We start from the raw sequence: 19,923 nt of genomic DNA, 5'->3' as shown, positions 1-19,923 counted from the left end.
GCTCTAGCTCTGAAAAATGCTGTTGGTATTTTGATGGGGTTGCATTAAATGTGTAGATTGCTTTGGGTAGTATGAACATTTTAACAATATTTGTTATTCCAGTCCATGAGCCTGGAATGTCTGTTTCTCTGTGTCATCTTGAATTTCTTTCATCAACCTTTTATAGTTTCCAGAGTACTTTAGTTAGGTTTATTACTAGGTATCTTACTGGTCTTGGTACATTTGTAAATGGGATTGATTCCTTAATTTCTCTTTCTCTTGCTTCATTATTGGTGTATACAAATGCAACAGATTCCTGTACATTGATTTTTGTTCTGTGTGACTTTACTGAATTCATTTATCAGTTCAGCAGTGTTTTGGTGAAGTCTTTTGGGTTTGCTATATAGAGTATCATGTCGTCTGCAAATAGTGGAAGTTTCACTTCTTCCTTGCCAATTTGGATGCCTTTTATTTCTTTTTGTTGTCTGGTTCCTATGGCTGGGACTTCCAGTACTATGTTAAATAAAAGTGGTGAGAGTAGACATCCCTGTAGTGTTCCTGACTTCAGAGGAAAAGCTCTCAGTTTTTCCCCATTTAGGATGATCTTAGCTATGGTTTTTTTCATATACGGCCTTTATTATGTTGAGGTTATGTTCCCTTTAAACCTACTTTTTTGAGGATTTTTATCATGAATGGATGTTGTACCTTGTCAAATGCTTTTTCTGCATCTATTGAAATGATCATATGGTTCTTATCCTTTCTTTTATTAATGTGATGTCTCACATTGATTAATTTGCAAATATTGAACCACCCTTGCAACCCAGGAATAAATCCCACTTGATCATAGTGAATGATTTTTTTAATGTATTGTTTGATTTGGTTTGCTAGTATTTTATTGAGAATTTCTACATCTATGTTCACCAGGGATATTGGCCTGTAGTTCTCACCTTTTTTTATTTTTTAACTTATTTTAAGTAGGCTTCATGCCCAGCGCAGAGCCCGGCGCAGGGCTTTGAACTCACAACCCTGATATCAAGACCTGAGCTGAGATCAAGTGTTGGATGTTTAACTGACTGAGCCACCCAGGCACCCCTGTAGTTCTCTTTTTTAGGGGTATCTTTATCTGGTTTTAGTATTAGGGTAATGCCGGCCTCATAGAATGAATTTGAAAGGTTTTTTTTTTCTATTTTTTTGAGAATAGGTCTTAACTCTTCTTTAAATGTTTGGTAGAATTCTCTGTGAAGCCATCTACCTGGTCCTGAACTTTTGTTTGTTGGGAGTTTCTGATTACTGATCGAATTTCTTTGCTGGTTATCAGTCTGTTCATCTTTTCTATTTCTTCCTGCTTCGGTTTTAGTATTTTATATGTTTCTAGGCATTTATCCATTTCTTCTAGATTGTCTAATTTGTTGGCATATAGTTTTTCATAATATTCTCTTATGATTGTTTGTATTTCTAGGGTGTTGGTTGTTATTTCTCCTCTCTCATGATTTTATTTATTTGGGTCCTTTCTGTGTTCTTTTGTAAGTGTGGCTAGAGGTTTATTAATTTTATTAAATTTTTTTTTTTCTGAAGAACTAGCTCCTGGTTTCATCGATCTGTTCTACTATTTTTTAGTTTCTGTCATTTATTTCTACTCTAATCTTTACTATTCCTGCTAGCTTTAGGCTTCATTTTTTTGTTCTTTTTCTATCTCCTTTAGTTGTAAGATTAGGTTGTTTATTTGAGATTTTTCTTGCTTCTTGAGGTAGACCTGTATTGCTAGACACTTCCCTATGAGGACTGCTTTTGCTTCATTCCAAAGGTTTTGGACCATTGTGTTTTCATTTTCATTTATTTCCATGTATTTTTTTCCTTCTACTCATCTTTCTTTTTTAATATTTGACTTCCCAGCATAATCTCCCATGCTACTAAGTTCTCACATTCACTTAGCCAAAATGGCCTAAAAGAAGTAAGATTGCTCTTTAGAAAAAAATGGAAGTGTTCAATATAAATTGACTGACATCTATCATATCCTCACCTCCCAGTCTTGACTAGATTAACTCTTAATATAGGTTTTTATCTCTCTCTTACCATAACATCATTTTTTCCTTAAGATTTATAAATGAAAGCATCTGTTTTCTAGGAAAATTTTTATGAGAAAATAAGAGCTGAGCTATTCCTGTGTTTTTAACAGTACTTTATTAAATACAGCATTGTTTTGTACAATTTTTTTTTAAGTAGGCTCCACGCCCAATGTGGGGTTTGAACTCAACAACCCTGAGATTGAGAGTCACATGCTCTACCAGCTGAGCAAGCCAGGCGCCCGTTTTGTACATTATTAAGATAAAAATTGTAGATGACCTCCTTGGTTTTCTTAAGCAGATAACAACAGTTTAAAAATACGCTTTGAGATTTGTTGGAAATCTACCTCAGCACTTCATCTTGTGTATGCACTATTGTTAATTTTTTTTTTTAAGTTCAAATTCCAGTTGTTCATTGCGGGTATATTTTGTATATTAACCTTGTATCCTGCAGCCTTGCTATGGTGTACTTGCTTATTAGTTCCAGGAGTATTTTTGTAGATGCTTTGGAGTTTTCTATATAAACAATCATGTCATCTGTGAATAAAGATAGTTTTATTATTTCTTTTCCAGACTTTTTAAACCTTTTCTCTTTATTTTTTCCCTTAAAAGTGGTTTTACTAGTTTTAAAAACAGATAATGTAAGATTTCTTTTTTTTTTTATTTAAGATTTTGTTTTTAAGTAATCTCTGTACCCACTGTGGGGCTCGAACTTAAAACCCCAAAATCAAGAGTCACATGCTCTACTGACTGAACCAGCTAGCCGCCCCTGTAAGATTTCTTTTAAAGCCTAATTTTCTCTCCTACATTTCATCATTGTTTGTCAAACTCCTTTGTGAGTTCGATAAATAAGTGATTTCTTCCAGTTAGTTGATTGTATAGGTTTTTTTCTTGTTTTCAAGAAAATCATGAAGTAGAACACGAACTGATCCCTTATCATCTATATGTATATATATTCCTAGTGGGAAAAGATTCAACAATCTTAGTTTAGTCTTTTATTACTCAATATGAGTAGAAATAATAGTATTTCTTTTTTAGTTTTTCTTAACTATATGGTTCAGTAATGTGTTACCTATGTTCATTCTTCAGGAAACACAAGAAGCAAGAAAGTCATTCAATAAGAAGGATGAAGAACATATATTGTCAGGAAGGGAAAAGAGATTGGCTGAGCAGGTATCCTCATACAATGTAAGTAAGAATAAAATATATAAGCTTTTCTTTTTTTTTAACAGAGTGGTCATAAGTTGTTGTTGTTTTTTAAAAGATTTATTTATTTGAGGGCGCCTGGGTGGCTCAGTCGTTAAGCGTCTGCCTCTGGCTCAGGTCGTGATCTCAGGGTCCTGGGATTGAGCCCCACACTGGGCTCCCTGCTTGGCGGGAAGCCTGCTTCTCCCTCTCCCACTCCCGCTGCTTGTATTCCTGCTCTCGCTGTCTCTGTCTCTATCAAATAAATAAATAAAATCTTTAAAAAAAAATAAAAATAAAAGATTTATTTATCTGAGAGAGAGCATGCATGATGGGAGGGGCAGAGAGAGAGGGAGAGAGAGAATCCCAAGCAGACCCCGCACTGAGCGCGGAGCCCAACTTGGGGCTTGATCCCACAACCCTGAGATCACAACCTGAGCCAAAACCAAGAGTCAGATGCTTAACCGACTGTGCCACCCAGGGGCCCCTACGCTTTTTTTTTTTCCCTACAGTGTTCTTCCCATATTTTTTCTCTTTCTTTTATATGTCTTCCTTTTTACCTCAGTCTTTCTCTGTACATCTGCCCTGAGAAATAGTCCACTCTGTTGTGTTATATATATTTATATAAAATCCTTATTATAGGATTTTTTAATGTATTCATGTAATCTTTTCAGTTTTTATTTTATTTACTTCAGTCATATATTAGAAATTTAATTTTTTTTAAAGATTTGATTTATTTATCTGACAGAGAGATAGAGAGAACAAGTAGGCAGGCAGAGGGAGAACGAGAAGCAGGCTCCCTGCTGAGCAGGGAGCCCGATGCGGGACTCGATCCCAGGACCCTGGGATCATGACCCCAGCCGAAGGCAGCCGCTTAACCGACTGAGCCACCCAGACGCCCCTAGAAATTTAACTTGTAGAGATTAGTAACAGATGATCAGAAAGCAAGAGCCCTGGTCTTGCAGCCATGTGCCCCCCCCACCTCCGCCAAGCTGCCTGCACCACCCAGCCATGGTCAGTCCCACCGCATTCTCTGAAGTTGTGGTGGACGGGGAGCCCTCAGGCCGCATCACCTTCAAGCTGTTTGCAGATCAAGTTCCAAAGAGACTGCAGAGAACTTTCGTGCTCTGAGCGCTGGGGAGAAAGGATTTGGTGATAAAGGTGCCCGCTTTTGCAGGATCATTCCGGCACTTACGTGCCAGGCTGGGGACTTCACACACCGTACTGGCACTGGCGGCCGGTCCATCCATGAGAAATTTGCGATGAGAATTTCGTCCTGAAGAACACGGGTCCTGGCATCTTGTCCATGGCAGAGGCTGGACCCCACACAAACACTTCCCAGGTTTTTATCGGCACTGCCCACGCTGAGTGGTTGGATGGCAGGCCAATGGTCTCGGGCAAGGTGAGAGAGGGCAGGAATTCTGTGCAAGCCGTGGAGCAGTTTGGGGCCAGGAACGGCAAGACCAGCAAGATCACTAAGATCCCTATTGCTGACTGTAGACAAATCTGATAAATTTGACTTATATTTTACCTTAACTACCAGACCATTCCTTCTGTAGCTCCGGAGAGCCCCCTTTCACTCAATCTGCTCGAAATATCCAGCAATCTTTGTGCTCTCGCTGCAGTGCTATGGGTTCCATGTTTTCCTCGCTCCCCTTCCAAGTCCAGCTGGATTGCAGAGTTAAGTTTATGATTATGGCATAAAAACTAAACAACAACAACAAAAGAAAGCAAGAGCCCCACTAACTCCTAGAGATCCTCAGTTCATATTTTAAATTATAAGCAGATTTGGAATGTTCAATATGAGGATTTAAATATGGGAGAAAAATGGTTTTTAAGATACAGTTTGATCTAAATTTATAAACAGTATTCATTTGACATTTTATTTCATTATATTCTCTTGCATTAAAAAAACAAAAACTGGTGAGTGGTCCAGCTAAATGTAAATCACTAAACCCTTTGGCCCCTGCAGTGTTCAAGTGTTTAAGGAAAATTACCTCTGTTCCCAGTGTATTAGTTAATGAAAAGTTCCATAAGCATTAAAAATATTTTTAGCATGATTATTTGGACATATGTAGACCAGTACACAAACAGTGAAGCATACATGAAACATTTTTTGAAACTGACCAAAACTCAACCCACAATGGAACATTTATGAAAACTGACCAGCTTTAGAGTCAAATCTCAACACAACTGAAAGAATTACTGTCATTAAAACCATGTTCCCTGACTACAAGGAATTTAAGTTAAATTCAGAATAATTTAAAAGCCTTGTACAACTGGAAGTTAGAAAAATTCAGAATTTAAATTTTGCATGAAAGACAACATGATAATGGACGTTAGAAAATACGTAGATGTGAATAACACAAAAATACCACATGTCAAAAATATGTGCAGTGCACTATCAGGTGATACTTAGAGGCAAAATTAGAGCCCTAGTGAGTTCTGTTAGAAAAGAATAGCTAAAGATCAATAAGCTGGGCCTTTTTCCAAATAGGCATTTCCTATAGTAAACATATATCTACCCCGTGACCCTAGAGTTTCATCCTTGGGCATCTATCTACTCAAGGCAAATGAAAACTTGTCCACACAAAGACTTGAATATGCTTTATTTTTAATGTTCTCAAAAAGACTTCTACAAGAAACTCTACCTCGGGATGCCTGGGTGGCTCAGTCAGTTGAGCGTCTGCCTTCAGCTCAGGTCATGATCCCGGGGTCCTGGGATCGAGTCCCACATCAGGCTCCCTGCTCTGCAGGAAGCCTGCTTCTCCCTCTCCCTCTGCCTGCCACTCCCCCTGCTTGTACTCTCTCTCTGTGTCTCTGACAAATAAATAAATAAAATCTTAAAAAAAAAAAAAAGAAGAAACTCTATCTGTGAAACTAATAATATACTATATGTTAATTAACTGAATTTAAATTAACAAAAAAGATTTGCACATTGAAAAAAAAAAGACTTCTGGGCGCCTGGGTGGCTCAGTTGGTTAAGCGACTGCCTTCAGCTCAGGTCATGATCCTGGAGTCCTGAGATCGAGTCCTGCATCGGGCTCCCTGCTCAGCGGGGAGCCTGCTTCTCCCTCTGGCCCTCCCCCCCTCATGTACTCTCTCTCTCATTCTCACTCTCGCAAAATAAATGGATAAATCTTTAAAAAAAAAGAAAAAGAAAAAAGACTTCTACAAGAATGTTCATAGAAGCTTTATTCATATTAGCAACATTCTGTGGACAGCTCAGATGTTAATCAATAAGAGAAAGAAAAACTGAATACAGTGAAATACTACTCACCAATAAAAAGGAACCAATTACAAATAAATGGAACAACTTGGATGAGTCTCGAAGTCATTACACTGAGTACAAGGAAGTATGTACAAGGAAATACTACACCATTCCGTTTATGTGATGCTCTACATTAAGCAGAATGAGTCTGTGGTTGAAAAAAATCAGAATACTGGCTGTTGGAGGGGGGTGTGGGCATTGACCAGGAAGGGGCAAAGTGTTCTCAGTGATAGAAATGTTCCAGATTTTGATAAGATTTTGTATTGTAAAACTCAGTGAATGTAACACTTAAGATTTGTGCATTTCATTGTATGTTAATTTACCTTGAAGGAAAAAATTGTGAATAAATATTGAATTCGAGCTAATGAAATGAATGCTGAAGTACTTAGGGATATCTGTAATGATGTCTGCAGTTTACTTTAAGATGCATCAAAGGGCGCCTGGGTAGCGCAGTCGGTTAGGCATCCAACTCTTGATTTTGGCTCAGGTCTGATCTCAGGGTCCTGAGATCTAGCCCCAAGTTGGGTTCTGTGCTGGGCTTAGAGCCTGTTTAAGATTCTCTCTCTGCCCCTCCCCCAGCTCCCTTTGCACACTCTGTCTCGCCCTCTCTATCTAAAATAAAATAAAATAAATTTTAAAAATATGCCGAAAAGATTAGAGTTATAATCTTGTGCTGAAATTTTATTCACAAGATTTACTTTTCAAAACAGTAATGGTCTTAAAAACCACCCTCTTAACTCTTGGTTTGGATTAATCAAACACTCTTTAATTAAGACATTAAGACATGAAGACAAAAAAAACCCAAAGAACTAGACTCTTAGCATGAATTTTCAAAAGCAGCTAAAAAATTATCTCATTCTAAACAAATTGCCCTGGCTTTTATAAATTGTTATAAAACACACATTTTGTTAAATGATTAAATTTGGTAAATCAGAAATTGGTCATTTAGCAAATTGCTCTGTACATGAATTGTCCTCAGGGTGATTTTTAGTGAACTGTTTCTGGTTGTTTTCGTTATTTTTTTTATAGCTCCAGCATTGGTTTGGTCATGGGTGTCACAATGTGCAAGTTATGCTGAAACAGTATCCCTGAAGGTGCAGATAAAACAGTTCATTTATCATAACAAATTTGAGCACTTGAATTGTTTGAATTGATTGTAGTAGTCCAGTGGTTTAATGTATTCCTCTTTTTATTGATATTTAATTTACTAATATAGGGGATCAGTAAATTGAAACCTGCTATCTTTATTTCTCCATTTTTGTTTGCTTTTGTTACCTTTTGTACAGTACATTTGTTTGTTTGTAAGAGAGGGATGGGGGAGCAGAGGGAGAGGAAGAGCAAGTTGACTGGGGTCTTGATCTCACAACGCTGAAATCATGACCTGAGCTGAAATCAAGAGTCAGACACTTAACTGACTACACCACCCAGGCGCCCCCATCCTTTTGTGTAGTTTTGATCATCAGTATCAATCCTGTTCCTCAGTAGTAGCTCTAGGTGAAGTAGGGCCTCTACGGCTTCATTCTTTTTCACATCTTCATGCATCTCCTCTGTTCTCTGTTTTCTCTAGCACCTTCTTAGATCTTCACGCCTTTCCCCTTCCAATTCTTGATAGCCTGTCTACCTTCATCCGTATTACCCCATTAATGAGGTATTTTCTCATTCATGAAAAAGGGAGGGAGAATGTGGAGAAATGATGCTAAAAGATTAAGGTTTTCTCGTATGGCTTTCTTATATTTATACATTCATACATAATTCTGTTACATTATAGTTCCTCATCATCCAGTTAACCCTGCCCTTCATGTCCTTTGTGTTGCTTTCCCTCTCCTCTCTATTAATACCCAGTCATCAGAAAGAATGATCTACATAGCAGGTTCCACATCTGGTGGGTCACCTATCTGAGAACCTGGGTGATTTTTAAAAGCACGGGTTTCTGAGACTCACAGTTAGCAATTTAGATTGGCGAAATCTACGATGGGGCTCAGGAATCTGTATTTCTTTTCAGTCAGTCAGGAGTGGAGACCAGCAGTCTTCAGGTGTTTTTGCTTGGTAACCCCTAAAAGAAACCTTTATCCTTCACATCTAAAAATTTTTATTGTAAGTTTCAATAGTTACCAAAAATGTATTTTATAGGGCATTACTCTGTTAAATGTTTCAAATGGAATCCAAGTGCCATAGCAATTCAATATCAGTTATTATCCATTAAAAAATATACCTGAACAAGCACTTCTGTAACATTTGGAAATTTTATTTCATCTCTTTTTCTCCTTGAATTCATAATTTTCTTTCTCTTCTGCCACAGAATTTTATCATAATGAAAGTCTCTTACTCTTGAAAATCTTGTATGATTATATTGACAAGTATCTCTCCCTCTCCTTCTGCCCCTCCCCACCTCACGCTTGCTCGCTCTTTAAAATAAATAAATCTTTTTTTAAAAAAAAGAGAATTGGAGGGGCGCCTGGGTGGCTCAGTCATTGGGCATCTGCCTTCAGCTCAGGTCATGATCCCAGGGTCCTGGGATCAAGCCCCGCATCGGGCTCCCTGCTCTGCGGGAAGCCTGCTTCTCCCTCTGCCGCTCCCCCCTGCCTGTGTTCCTTCTCTCGCTGTGTCTCTATCTGTCAAATAAATAAATAAAATCTTTAAAAAAAAAGAATTGGAAAGCACTTGACATGCAAATAAATTTGTTTCTAAAAGATTTTACCAAGATTTATGAAATGAATGAGAGGGATTAGGAAAATGGAAGTAGTGGTAATTCAAATACGTACTTAACTAATACAGTATCTTTTTTTTTTAAGATTTTTTTTATTTTTTTATTTTTTTGCCAGAGAGAGAGTTTTGGGGAGAGAGAGAGAGAAGAGTAAAAAGCAGGGGGAATGGCAGGCAGAGGGAGAAGCAGGCTTCCCATGGAGCAGGGAGCCTGATGCGGGGCTCAATCCCAGGGCCCTGGGATAATGACCTGAGCTGAAGGCAGACCCTCAACCAACTGAGCCACCCAGGCATCCCAACATGATATCTTTTGTACATTCTGTTAAAACCCATAGCTCCAGATTGAGCTTATTCAGTTGATGGAGAATAACTACCACATAACCTAATTGATAAAGTCGGTTCTGGTTGTCAAATCAGCGAAGTAAGACTTACTTTCTGTCAGAAGATCTCGCTTTGTTTTTCCATTCAAATAGATGTGTTGATGATTATTCCAGTGACACTTCTGAATTCTAAAGTAGAGAGGTAGGCATGATAGTTTGTCTCTTGGATGAAATAGGATGCTACATTTTCAGTGTTTCTTACCAGTGCCTTCTTGTGTTGCTTTCACTAAGCTCTCTTTACTTCTTTGCTCTCAAACACATTCTTTAACAGGGTAGGGCCTGGAAGAGGTGTGGTTGCTAAGCAAAAATGACCCTTTCTTCCAGTGCCCTTCTATTCAGTCTGAGCACAGAACATTCGAACAAAAACCAAAACACCAATTTCTGAGGGATACCACACACTTAAGAGAAATATGTTTAAGACACAGAACAGGATGCCTGGGTGGCTCAGTCGGTTAAGCATCTGACTTGATTTCCACTCAGGTCACAATCTCTGGGTTGTGAGATAAAGCCCCGCTTCAGGCTCCCCAGTAAGTGGGGAAGCTACTTGAGATTCTCTCCCTCTGCTCAGGCTTGCTCTCCCTTTCTCTCTCTCTCTCAAATAAATAAATAAATCTTCTTTTTAAAAAAAGATCCTCTGCCCCCCCACTCCTACTCTCTAAATAAATACATAAATAAAAGTCTTAAAAAAAAAAAAGACACAGAAGAACACAAAGCCTCCCTGGGTTTATAGTACCTCAGAGGAAGTTTCCCCATGCCAGTATTTCACATTTTTGTTTGAAACCATGGAGACTTGGTCTCCTAGGCAGTATTCTTACAGTAAGAATCTGAGAGGCCTCTCCTTTGTGAAGTGGTAAAGGGCTATAATAAAAGGGGAGAGAGAGATCAAGATAACAAGATGCCTTATGGAGCAAATCAGTTTTAAGTGAGGGTACATGAAGAAGTTGAGCATTGTGGGTGGATAACCTTAAAATTATCCACGCCTCCATACCACATGGACCCCACTCTCTGTAGCCCGCAGGCCCACGTCTGCCCACCTCTGAAGGCTGCCGGTCTATACTGCCTAGAACCACTGATGCATTCCACTCCCTGCTCCTTTAACTCAGGGCCTTTCTTTCTTTCTTTCTTTCTTTCTTTCTTTCTTTTTCTTTCTTTCTTTTTTTTTTTTTTTTTAAAGATCTCATTTATTTATTTGATAGAGAGACAGCAAGAGAGGGAACACAAGCAGGGGGAGTGGGAGAGGGAGAAGCAGGCTTCCCGCTGAGCAGGGAGCCCGACACAGGACTCGATCCCAGGACCCTGGGATCATGACCCAAGCCGAAGGCAGACGCCCAAGGACTGAGCCACCCAGGCATCCCAGGGCCATTCATTCTTGTACTTGAATCAATACTGGAAGGTCTAGAATGACTCTCTAGTTGATGAAACCAATGGCCTTTGCTCAGACTTTATCCTACTAGGTACATTTGAAACCGTGAGCACCTGTCCCAACTAAGAAGAAAGAAAGTGAGGGATGTAGGAGAAAACAGAAAACTGAAAGGAACAAAAATCTCTTAGCTTATGGAATATGCCAGGATATCCTGAGCGGGCCTTGAATTTTGTCACTCCTGTGCCATTATTTTTTGGGTTTGCCCTTGTTTCTGCTTCAGCTTAGCCATGCCCTTTCCTTCCTATCCACCTGTTCAGGCTTCACAGACCAGCACATCCATGACACTTTACCCAGGCTCCTCGGTGACAATGTAATTGCTCTTCCTTCTCACCCATGTTCTTGGCTTGGACTCTAATTATGACACACCACACGTGGTTATTTCAAAGTTTATTTCCTCTCTGTCTTGCTTTTTTTTTATTACTATTATATAATAATGGTAGTTAGTAGATATCTTCATTTTGGTTGAATTGAATTTCCCTCTGATACAGATCTTCTTCATAGATCCTGTCTTGGATTTGGCAAAACCTGACAGGGTTTGTAAAAAGTCCTCCTTAAGGTTCATCATTACTGCTTAATCATTTTGCTTCACGATCATATTCTGTCCGTAATCTATACAAACAAAGATTTTCATTTCTACTCTCTTGCTTTCCCCAAGGAATCAAAAAGATCAGAATCTCTTATGGACATTCATCATAAAAAATTAAAGAATAAGGCTGCTGAAGAGAAAAATAAGCCCCAAGAAAGAATACCATTTGACCGTGATAAAGATCTCAAGGTTAATCGGTTTGACGAAGCTCAGAAAAAAGCTCTGATAAAGAAATCTAGAGAACTAAACACCAGATTTTCCCATGGCAAAGGCAGTATGTTTTTATAAGTAAGTATTTCATTGAGGTATACTTTCAAACTGATAAATTTGAACTTTTCTGAATGTTCTGTTATCCATAAATAATTGTGTGTAAAAATCTATTTCCTTTTATAATAAAGTAGATTATAAACCTGGAAATCTTTTTTGATAAGTCAACCATGTTTCTTTTGAATATTCAGCCCTTGTGGGATAAAAAATGTAGTTTTACCAGAAAAGTAGCTTTTGTCTTCAGGCACTGCTATTAACCAGGCATTGCCATTAAAGACACTAAAAGTAAAGTTTAGTTTATAAGAAATGGCAAAGGAAAGAGTGGTTTGAAGCTTGGGTAAATATGCATGCTTTTGTAAAGAACGGAGAAAGGAGATGTGTTTATAATCCCTGTGTTAAACAAGATCACAGTTAGGAAACGTTCATTGCTTTGAAAGCCTCTCTATAAATTAAGGTTCAAAATCATTATATCCTTCATCCACAGCTCAATCTGACAAGGGTTCATAAAGGTGAGTAAGGAATTACCTAAAAGCTAAGGTTGCTTCTTAAAATCTTTATCATTTTTAACTGTATGAAACCTACATCAATATTAAAATGTGGCTTTAAAGGAAAATACAGAGGCACCTGGTTGGCTCGGTCAGTGGAGCATGTGACTTTTGATCTCAGGGTTGTGAGTTCAAGCCCCACATTGGGTGTAGAGATTACTTAAAATCTAAAAAAATTAAAAATTAAAAAAAAAGGAAAATACAGTTAAAGTTAGAAATATGTTCCAACTTACTGAACTTTCTTATTCCTCAGGGGGATTTCCCTGTGCAATGAAGAAAAGTTGAAGAATACTCTTTTATCTATCTACCTTTATCCCTTTGTTTTGAATTCCTTAAGATTAGAGGTGACTTTAGTCTTAAAAACTTACCTTGTGCTGTACGTCCTATAAGTCCTGTGGGAACCTAAAGTCAGTATTTCTTATGTGGAATAGAGTTTTATGTGTTTTTGGCTTCTGAGGAAGTGTGGGCTTTTCTTCAAATAATTATTTTGAGGACCCATCTGTTCTTTAATTTCTGTGGTGTCTCACAAGTATCCTATAAGATCTGGTCAGGACTATCCACTGAATCTCCACCAGAGCTTAGACTTCCTCATCAAATATTACTCACCTGCCCTGGAGTAAGTGTGTCGGGTCCTTGTAGTCAGTCCATGAATTTGAAATTGTTGGGGTTTTCCCTCTGAACTGCAGCCTGTGAATACACATTTACAAATAGAGGACTCGGAGGTTTCATCTGTTTTGTTCACATTTTGCTTGTTTGGGCAATCAGGGCTTTTTATTTGTTGCTTGGGCTTTTGTTTTTGTTGGTTGGTTGGTTTTTAAGTCAGAAAGAAGGGCCGGGCGCCTGGGTGGCTCAGATGGTTAAGTGTCTGCCTTCGGCTCGGGTCATGATCCCAGGGTGCTGGGATCAAGTCCCGTATCAGGCTCCCTGCTCAGTGCAGAGCCTGCTTCTCCCTCTCCCTCTGCCATTCCCTCTGCTTGTGCTCTTCTATCTCTCTCTCTGTCAAATAAATAAAATCTTAAAAAAAAAAAAAAAAGAAAGAAAGAAGGGCCTCTGCATTATCTCATGTGCTAAGGAAAAACTATTTTGATTTTTCCAACCTTAATAAGTATTTCTAGGGGAGGCAATCTAAGGGACAAAATATGCCATGAAGGGGCGCCTGAGTGGCTCAGTCGTTAAACATCTGCCTTCGGCTCAGGTCATGATCCCAGGGTCCTGGGATCGAGTCCCGCATCGGGCTCCCTGCTCCGCAGGAAGCCTGTTTCTCCCTCTCCCACTCCCCCTGCTTGTGTTCCCTCTCTCGCTGTGTCTCTCTCTGTCAAATAAATAAATAAAATCTTTAAAAAAAAAAATACGCCATTAAGCATTAGCAGTGTGAAGTCTAAGACTTGGTCTCCATGGTCTCAGCCAAAGCTCTCTAAGTCTTTAAACTTTGCTTTGCAGTGATCTTATTTTACCCATTTATATTTAACAGATTTTAGCTAATTTATTGGGGACTGATCTTTTATATCAGTCATGAATAGTCTTTTAAAAAAATCAAGTTCATAATCTCTGAATACAAAAATATAAATGGCAACTCGAATCATAACCACCCTAATGAGAGTATGTAAGTTTGTAATGCTTGAGGTACTGTCTATTAAGATGTTAAATAGAACATTCTAAACAGTTAAAGCCTAAATTCAAATTCTCTACGTTATGTTTTCTTACAGAACCATCCTAACTGTTCACTAGTTCTATGTTGTAGTTTTGATAAAGCATGAGAGGTTTTGTTTTTTGTTTTCTGTGGGGAAAAAAAGAACACAAAACAAGAGACTAGGTGGAAAGTGTGAGGTTTTAATGGAAAAACCTTCGGACTCCTAGTTCATTTAGGCTTTATGACAATTGAGTGAACTGTTCAAATTATGGCACAAATTATTATTTGCTTTTATGATATCAGCATAAACAGTAGCCTACTCAAGGAGCATAGCTATTAAAAAGATGAATTATTCTCCTAAGCAAAATGAAAAAGCTTGTCTAAGCAAAATTGAACAGAACCACCATTTGCCTAAGATGTCATTTTTAATGAGCAATATTTTCTGAACACAAAACTTTGTGCAAAGCATCCATTGCTCTCATTTAATTGTGTTATAATTTTTCCCCGATGAAAGGAAAAAATGTTTTCAAAAGTTCCTCACCCTTATATAAATTTCTAACATATATTTTTGAGAAACTTGGAATTTTTTAAAGTAAAAATGTCACCTTTCATTACTTATTTTTGTTTTCTTCACCTTAAGGAGATAGGATATTTCCATATCACACATTTGTTGTTTTTCCCCTCGCCTTGAAGCATCTTTGTCCTCAGCAAAAGGGAGAAAAACCTCTTCTTTCTGCCTAATGCTTTCCGTGAGTTGCCGCCTTACTGCTTGCTTGGGTGTCATGCTCTTTCATGCCAGCCCAGGGCAGTTTGAATGAAATGTAAGGCCAGACCAGAGTTTTTTATGCCCCTCAGAGAGCCCACGCCCAGTATAACAGCATTGATAATAAAAGAAGAGAGTTGCTGTTTACGCAGAATGGAAAGGTGCCCATGTCTGCCCCTCCCCTCTTCCAAAGTGGTAAAAAAACCTACTTAAATCAAGTCTCCATCCATCTGGCAGAAAATTGGCATTGTTGACATCTTCTAATAAGAACTTTTTGATTTCCTATACGTCTTGGCTAAGTTTTATAGAACTGTGACCTCCTGTGAAACTTAAAAATGAAGAAGAAAAAAGAGCAACACTACGTTCAAAAGGTCAAGCAAATACTTTAACTTTCTTTTCTGTTGAAGGTAACATCTAAGTTCATTGTACCTGAAATTACATGATTTTTGTCCACCTCTGTAAATCGTCATCTCAGATAGATTGAGTTACTTCCACAAAGTAACCACATTACTGATAAATAAATGGTGGCTTCAGAAGTGAGGGAATTGGGAGTGGGGACAGAAGGTGAGAGGTGATGGTTTCACCCAATCATTATCAGATAAATTAAAGCCTTCTATATTGGGCAAAATACTGTAAATTAAGCCCTGCTCTTAAAAAGAAAAAAAAAAAGCCATGGTCTTTCTAAGAGTTTTTAATCATATTTGGATATAGCAACCATTTGACATTTAATTTATCTCTTGAACTTTTAATAGTTCTTTGAATTAATGACTTTTTTTAGAAGTGAGGTTGAAATTGACATGGTACTGAAGCTTACGTGCTCCAGAATAGATTAGTAGTTATTCTATAAATTATTTGGTCCCCAAACATGATGGCACTTTTTATTTCTTATATAGAATGGATAATGTTAATATTATTACTCAAGAAACATATGATCATGGCAGATATGTTGTTAAACTATCTACAGGAGTCCAGTCACGTCTCCTTTGTATTTCTTCCATGGTAATGATAAGTATTATTAGAAAAAACAATTTTCTGTTGAGTTATGTACCTAAGAGGAAGAATTAATGTGGTGGGAAGTGGTTAGAGATAATGCCAGTGTAACATCAGTGCCAAGTCTTCTATTTTTTCATGGTATTAATTTATTTTACTTTGGCTTTTGACATCATCATGAGATTTAAGTCTGCACTTACAGAGGCCATGCATTTTCTATTATAGGAGAGGTATATTTTTTTGCAGCTTAAAAAATTGTCTAACTGGGACTCTAGTTTGTAAAGTATTATAAAGAGCTATACACTGCCCCTTTGAACCTTTTCATTTTGAACTTTACAGGAAAAGACTGTTTTTAGAAAAGAATTCCTGATGTATAATTTCTTATGTATAAATAAAGTTTCATCTCTATCTGAGAAGTTGTGGTCTTTTATTTTTGTTCTGTTTTAATATAATTAACTCCTCTGAAGCAGGCAATATTGGCAAAGAGAATATTCCACAAAAATATATTCTGGCCAATCAGATCATTTTAGGAAGAAAACTCACTTGCCACGTTTTCATTATCCCAATATAACTACAATTAGTAACTCTTTCTTTAGACATGCAAGACAAATTGGAAATGCTCTTAAGAGCACCATGGCCCAAGAGGGACTAGAACTGGCTTATAACCAAGATTCCATTGTTCTATGTATCATAAGGTTTTATAATGGTAGGTGTTTTCAGGGGTGTTTAATTATCAGCTTTTTTTTTTCCTTTCTCTACTTCCCAAATTCTTTCAGAAAGCATGTGTTCTTTTATAATTTGGGGTGGGGAGGTTATCCCCCCTTTTTATAAGGTCCTAATTTTTTATTATATAGGGTTGGTTGAGGACGAGAAACTTTTTAGGTAAAATGATAAGGAAAGTCTTTCTGAAGAGATGTGGAGGGATGGGGTGGCTGGGTGATAGACATTGGGGAGGGTATGTGCTATGGTAAGCGCCGTGAATTGTGTAAACTGATGAATCACAGACCTGTACCTCTGAAATGAATAATACATTATATGTTTAAAAAAGAAGAAGAAGATAGGAAGGGAAAAATGAAGGGGGGGAATTCGGAGGGGAGACGAACCATGAGAGACTATGGACTCTGAAAAACAAACTGTGGGTTCTAGAGGGGAGGGGAGTGGGGGATGGGTTAGCCTGGTGATGGGTATTAAAGAGGGCACGTACTGCATGGAGCACTGGGTGTTAAACACAAACAATGAATCATGGGACACTACATCAAAAACTAATGATGTAGGGGCGCCTGGGTGGCTCAGTTGGTTAAGTGACTGCCTTCGGCTCAGGTCATGATCCTGGAGTCCCGGGATCGGGTCCCTCATCGGGCCCCCTGCTCGGGAGGGAGTCTGCTTCTCCCTCTGACCCTCCCCCCTCTCATGTGCTCTCTCTCTCTCTCTCTCTCTCTCTCTCTCTCTCTCTCATTCTTTCTCTCAAATAAATAAATAAAATCTTTAAAAAATTAAAAAAACTAATGATGGTCATTAACATAACATAATAAAATAAAATTAAAAAAGAAAAAGATGCTAGCAGTGTGAACAGTGACTGACTACACATGCAAAGGCCTTGAAGCATTAGTTCTGAAGTGTTTGAAGAAATGCACCTGTGTGGGTGGTATATAAGAAATATGGGGGCTCAGCGTTGGTCCTTGCTACTAATGCTAGGAACCCCATATAAGGGCATCTGACCCAGTTTTAGAAGGTGAAAGGAAGCCTCCCAGAAGAGTATACTTTTTTTTTAAAGATTTTATTTATTTATTTGAGAGAGAGAGAGAGAGAGAAACAGCATGAGAGGGGAAAGGGTCAGGGAGAAGCAGGCTCCCCGCTGAGCCGGGAGCCCGACGTGGGACTCGATCCCAGGACTCCGGGATCACGACCCGAGCCGAAGGCAGTCACTTAACCAACTGAGCCACCCAGGCGCCCCCAGAAGAGTATACCTTAGCCAAGTCATAAACATCACCCAGGAGTTAGCTAGATGGGTCCTAAACCAAAAATCTACCCTACTGGCCTTCTAGAATTTCCCAACCATGTCTGAATTCACCCTTTAGGCCCTTGCTCTGAAGACAGCATGTACTCCACTCATGTCATCAGCAGAAAATTAGCACATTGAACTTCTGTCCATACCTGTCACCAAAACTGATTATTTTAAGTAGAGCTGGGGTTGGGAATCTTTGAGGTTAGAGTCAGGCAATCTCTGTTTTTAACAATTTCCCAGGTCATTCTTTATAAACTCAAGTTTGAGAATCACTGCATTTATTATCTACATAGTCGTTCTATGTTGCATAGCTACAGTCACTAGTACCAGCAATAACTTGCATTATGAAGAGTAGAGAAATTAAATTGTCATTTCTTGTTTTTTTTTTTTTAAGATTTGATATTTATTTGACAGAGACACAGCGAGAGAGGGAACACAAGCAGGGGAAGTGGGAGAGGGAGAAGCAGGCTTCCTGCCGAGCAGGGAGCCCAATGCGGGGCTCGATCCCAGGACCCTGGGATCATGACCTGAGCCGAAGGCGGACGCTTAACCGACTGAGCCACCCAGGCGCCTGGATTGTCATTTCTGTTGGTGAATTGATGCATAAAAGTCTTTATTCTTCAAACATTTTTACCAGCCAGCTACTACAGGCTTTAACATTCTACTGTCAATGATAATTTGGTTTCATGAGACTGCCTTCTCTTAGGCTTCTTCTAAAATGGAAGAATCTTGGGGCGTGCCTGGGTGGTTCAGTCGGTTAAGGGTCTCCTTTCGGCTCAGGTCATGGTCCCAGTGTCCTGGGATCGAGTCCCCACATCAGGCTCTTGCTCGGCGGGAAGCCTGCTTCTCCCTCTCCCTCTGCCTGCCGCTCCCCCTGCTTGTTCTCTCTCTTTCTCTCTCTCTCTGACAAATAAGTAAATAAAATCTTTTTTAAAATAAAATAAAATGGAAGTCTTTAGGAGGAGTAGTTAGGTTATAAGATTCTTGTCCCTGGCTGTTGGGTCCCATGAGATCTGAATGCTGGAATTGCAGAACTGAATACCCTGGAATTGCAGAACCCTGAAAGGGCCAGGGGCACAATGGATGCTAATGATGAACTCCAGAGGTGGTCTCTGCCTTCTGACTTTTCCTTAGCAAAATTCATCAGTGTTACCGAAGTGCTTTGAGGTCTTAGATAACTGTGCCTTGACAGCTAAATTATCTTAACTAAAGAATTTGAAAGCAAATGAGTTTACTTTTAGATACCATTTTCTGCGTTTCCTAGCAAAAGAAAGATGACAGTAGATCAAAGAATGTCAAAAAGAAACAAAGGGGCATGATTGTGTTAAGGCTGAAAAATTTCAAGGACCCATGCTAGAATATTAAAAAGAACTGCAAAACTAAATTCAAGTCTCTCTGATAACCACTTTTCTACCGTCCAACCCTTCCATTTGGTTTCCTTAGGATGGAGTAATGTTGGCCAAACAGGTCATATGGTAAGGTAGTTAGTCCTGAAGTTTTCTCTTCATACAGTCAATGCTCTGAGATGGAAACGGATGTGCTTCTTTTATCACTCGTCACAAGAGCCGTCACTAACGCAGGGGTGTTACACTATGCTAATTAAGAGTAGAAACATTGGAAAGAACAGCCTGGGACAGAATCCAGGCCCTGCTTCTAGCTGTGTAGACTTGAGAAAGTTCCTTAACCTATTTTAGCCATAATTTGTCTTAAAATGAGAGTAATACTTCACAGGCTGGTATGAGGATTATGGAGATGACACATGTAAACAGTTAGCACAAAATCCAACAATAAATGATAGTTATCGTTGTAGACCCCTGGATGATAAACCCGCTCAGACTTTTGTAGACATATCCACTCATTTCTTAGAATCTCAGAAATTTATCAGGGCTCTTGGCAGCAAGTGATGATAAACCTAACTCAAACTGGGTTAAGCAAAATAAAGATGATTTATCCCCTCATGTAATGAAAAGTCCAGGAGGTAGCCCTGGTTTTAGGTACAACTGGATCTAAATGCTCAAATTATGCCATCAGGATTCTGTCCCTGTCTCTCAGCCTGGTTCCTTTGTGTGGACTTCATGGTTACATGGGCTTTCTAGTTGGTGGCAAACGTGGATAGCAGCACCTCTAACGCGA

General features: G+C 38.8%; 1 protein-coding gene across 2 annotated transcripts in view; it reads left to right on the top strand.

Moving 5' to 3' along the window:
• GPALPP1 (GPALPP motifs containing 1) overlaps positions 1-16,150 on the top strand; it is a 39,935-nt gene extending 23,785 nt beyond the window's left edge. For both annotated transcript variants that reach the window (XM_028107643.2, XM_028107634.2), the window contains exons 7-9: positions 3,132-3,230; positions 11,660-11,878; positions 12,656-16,150. In XM_028107643.2, coding sequence (XP_027963444.1) covers positions 3,132-3,230; positions 11,660-11,878 — 318 coding nt within the window. In that variant the 3' untranslated portion in view covers positions 12,656-16,150. The remainder of the gene's footprint in view (positions 1-3,131; positions 3,231-11,659; positions 11,879-12,655) is intronic.
• The last annotated feature ends 3,773 nt before the right edge of the window (positions 16,151-19,923 follow it).

Source organism: Eumetopias jubatus, unplaced genomic scaffold (genome assembly GCF_037043125.1).
Source record: "Eumetopias jubatus isolate StellerSeaLion01/CBP00866 unplaced genomic scaffold, mEumJub1_p1.0 scaffold_3, whole genome shotgun sequence".
In the NCBI taxonomy this organism is placed as follows: domain Eukaryota; kingdom Metazoa; phylum Chordata; class Mammalia; order Carnivora; family Otariidae; genus Eumetopias; species Eumetopias jubatus.
This window is presented reverse-complemented; position numbering and strand designations above follow the sequence as displayed.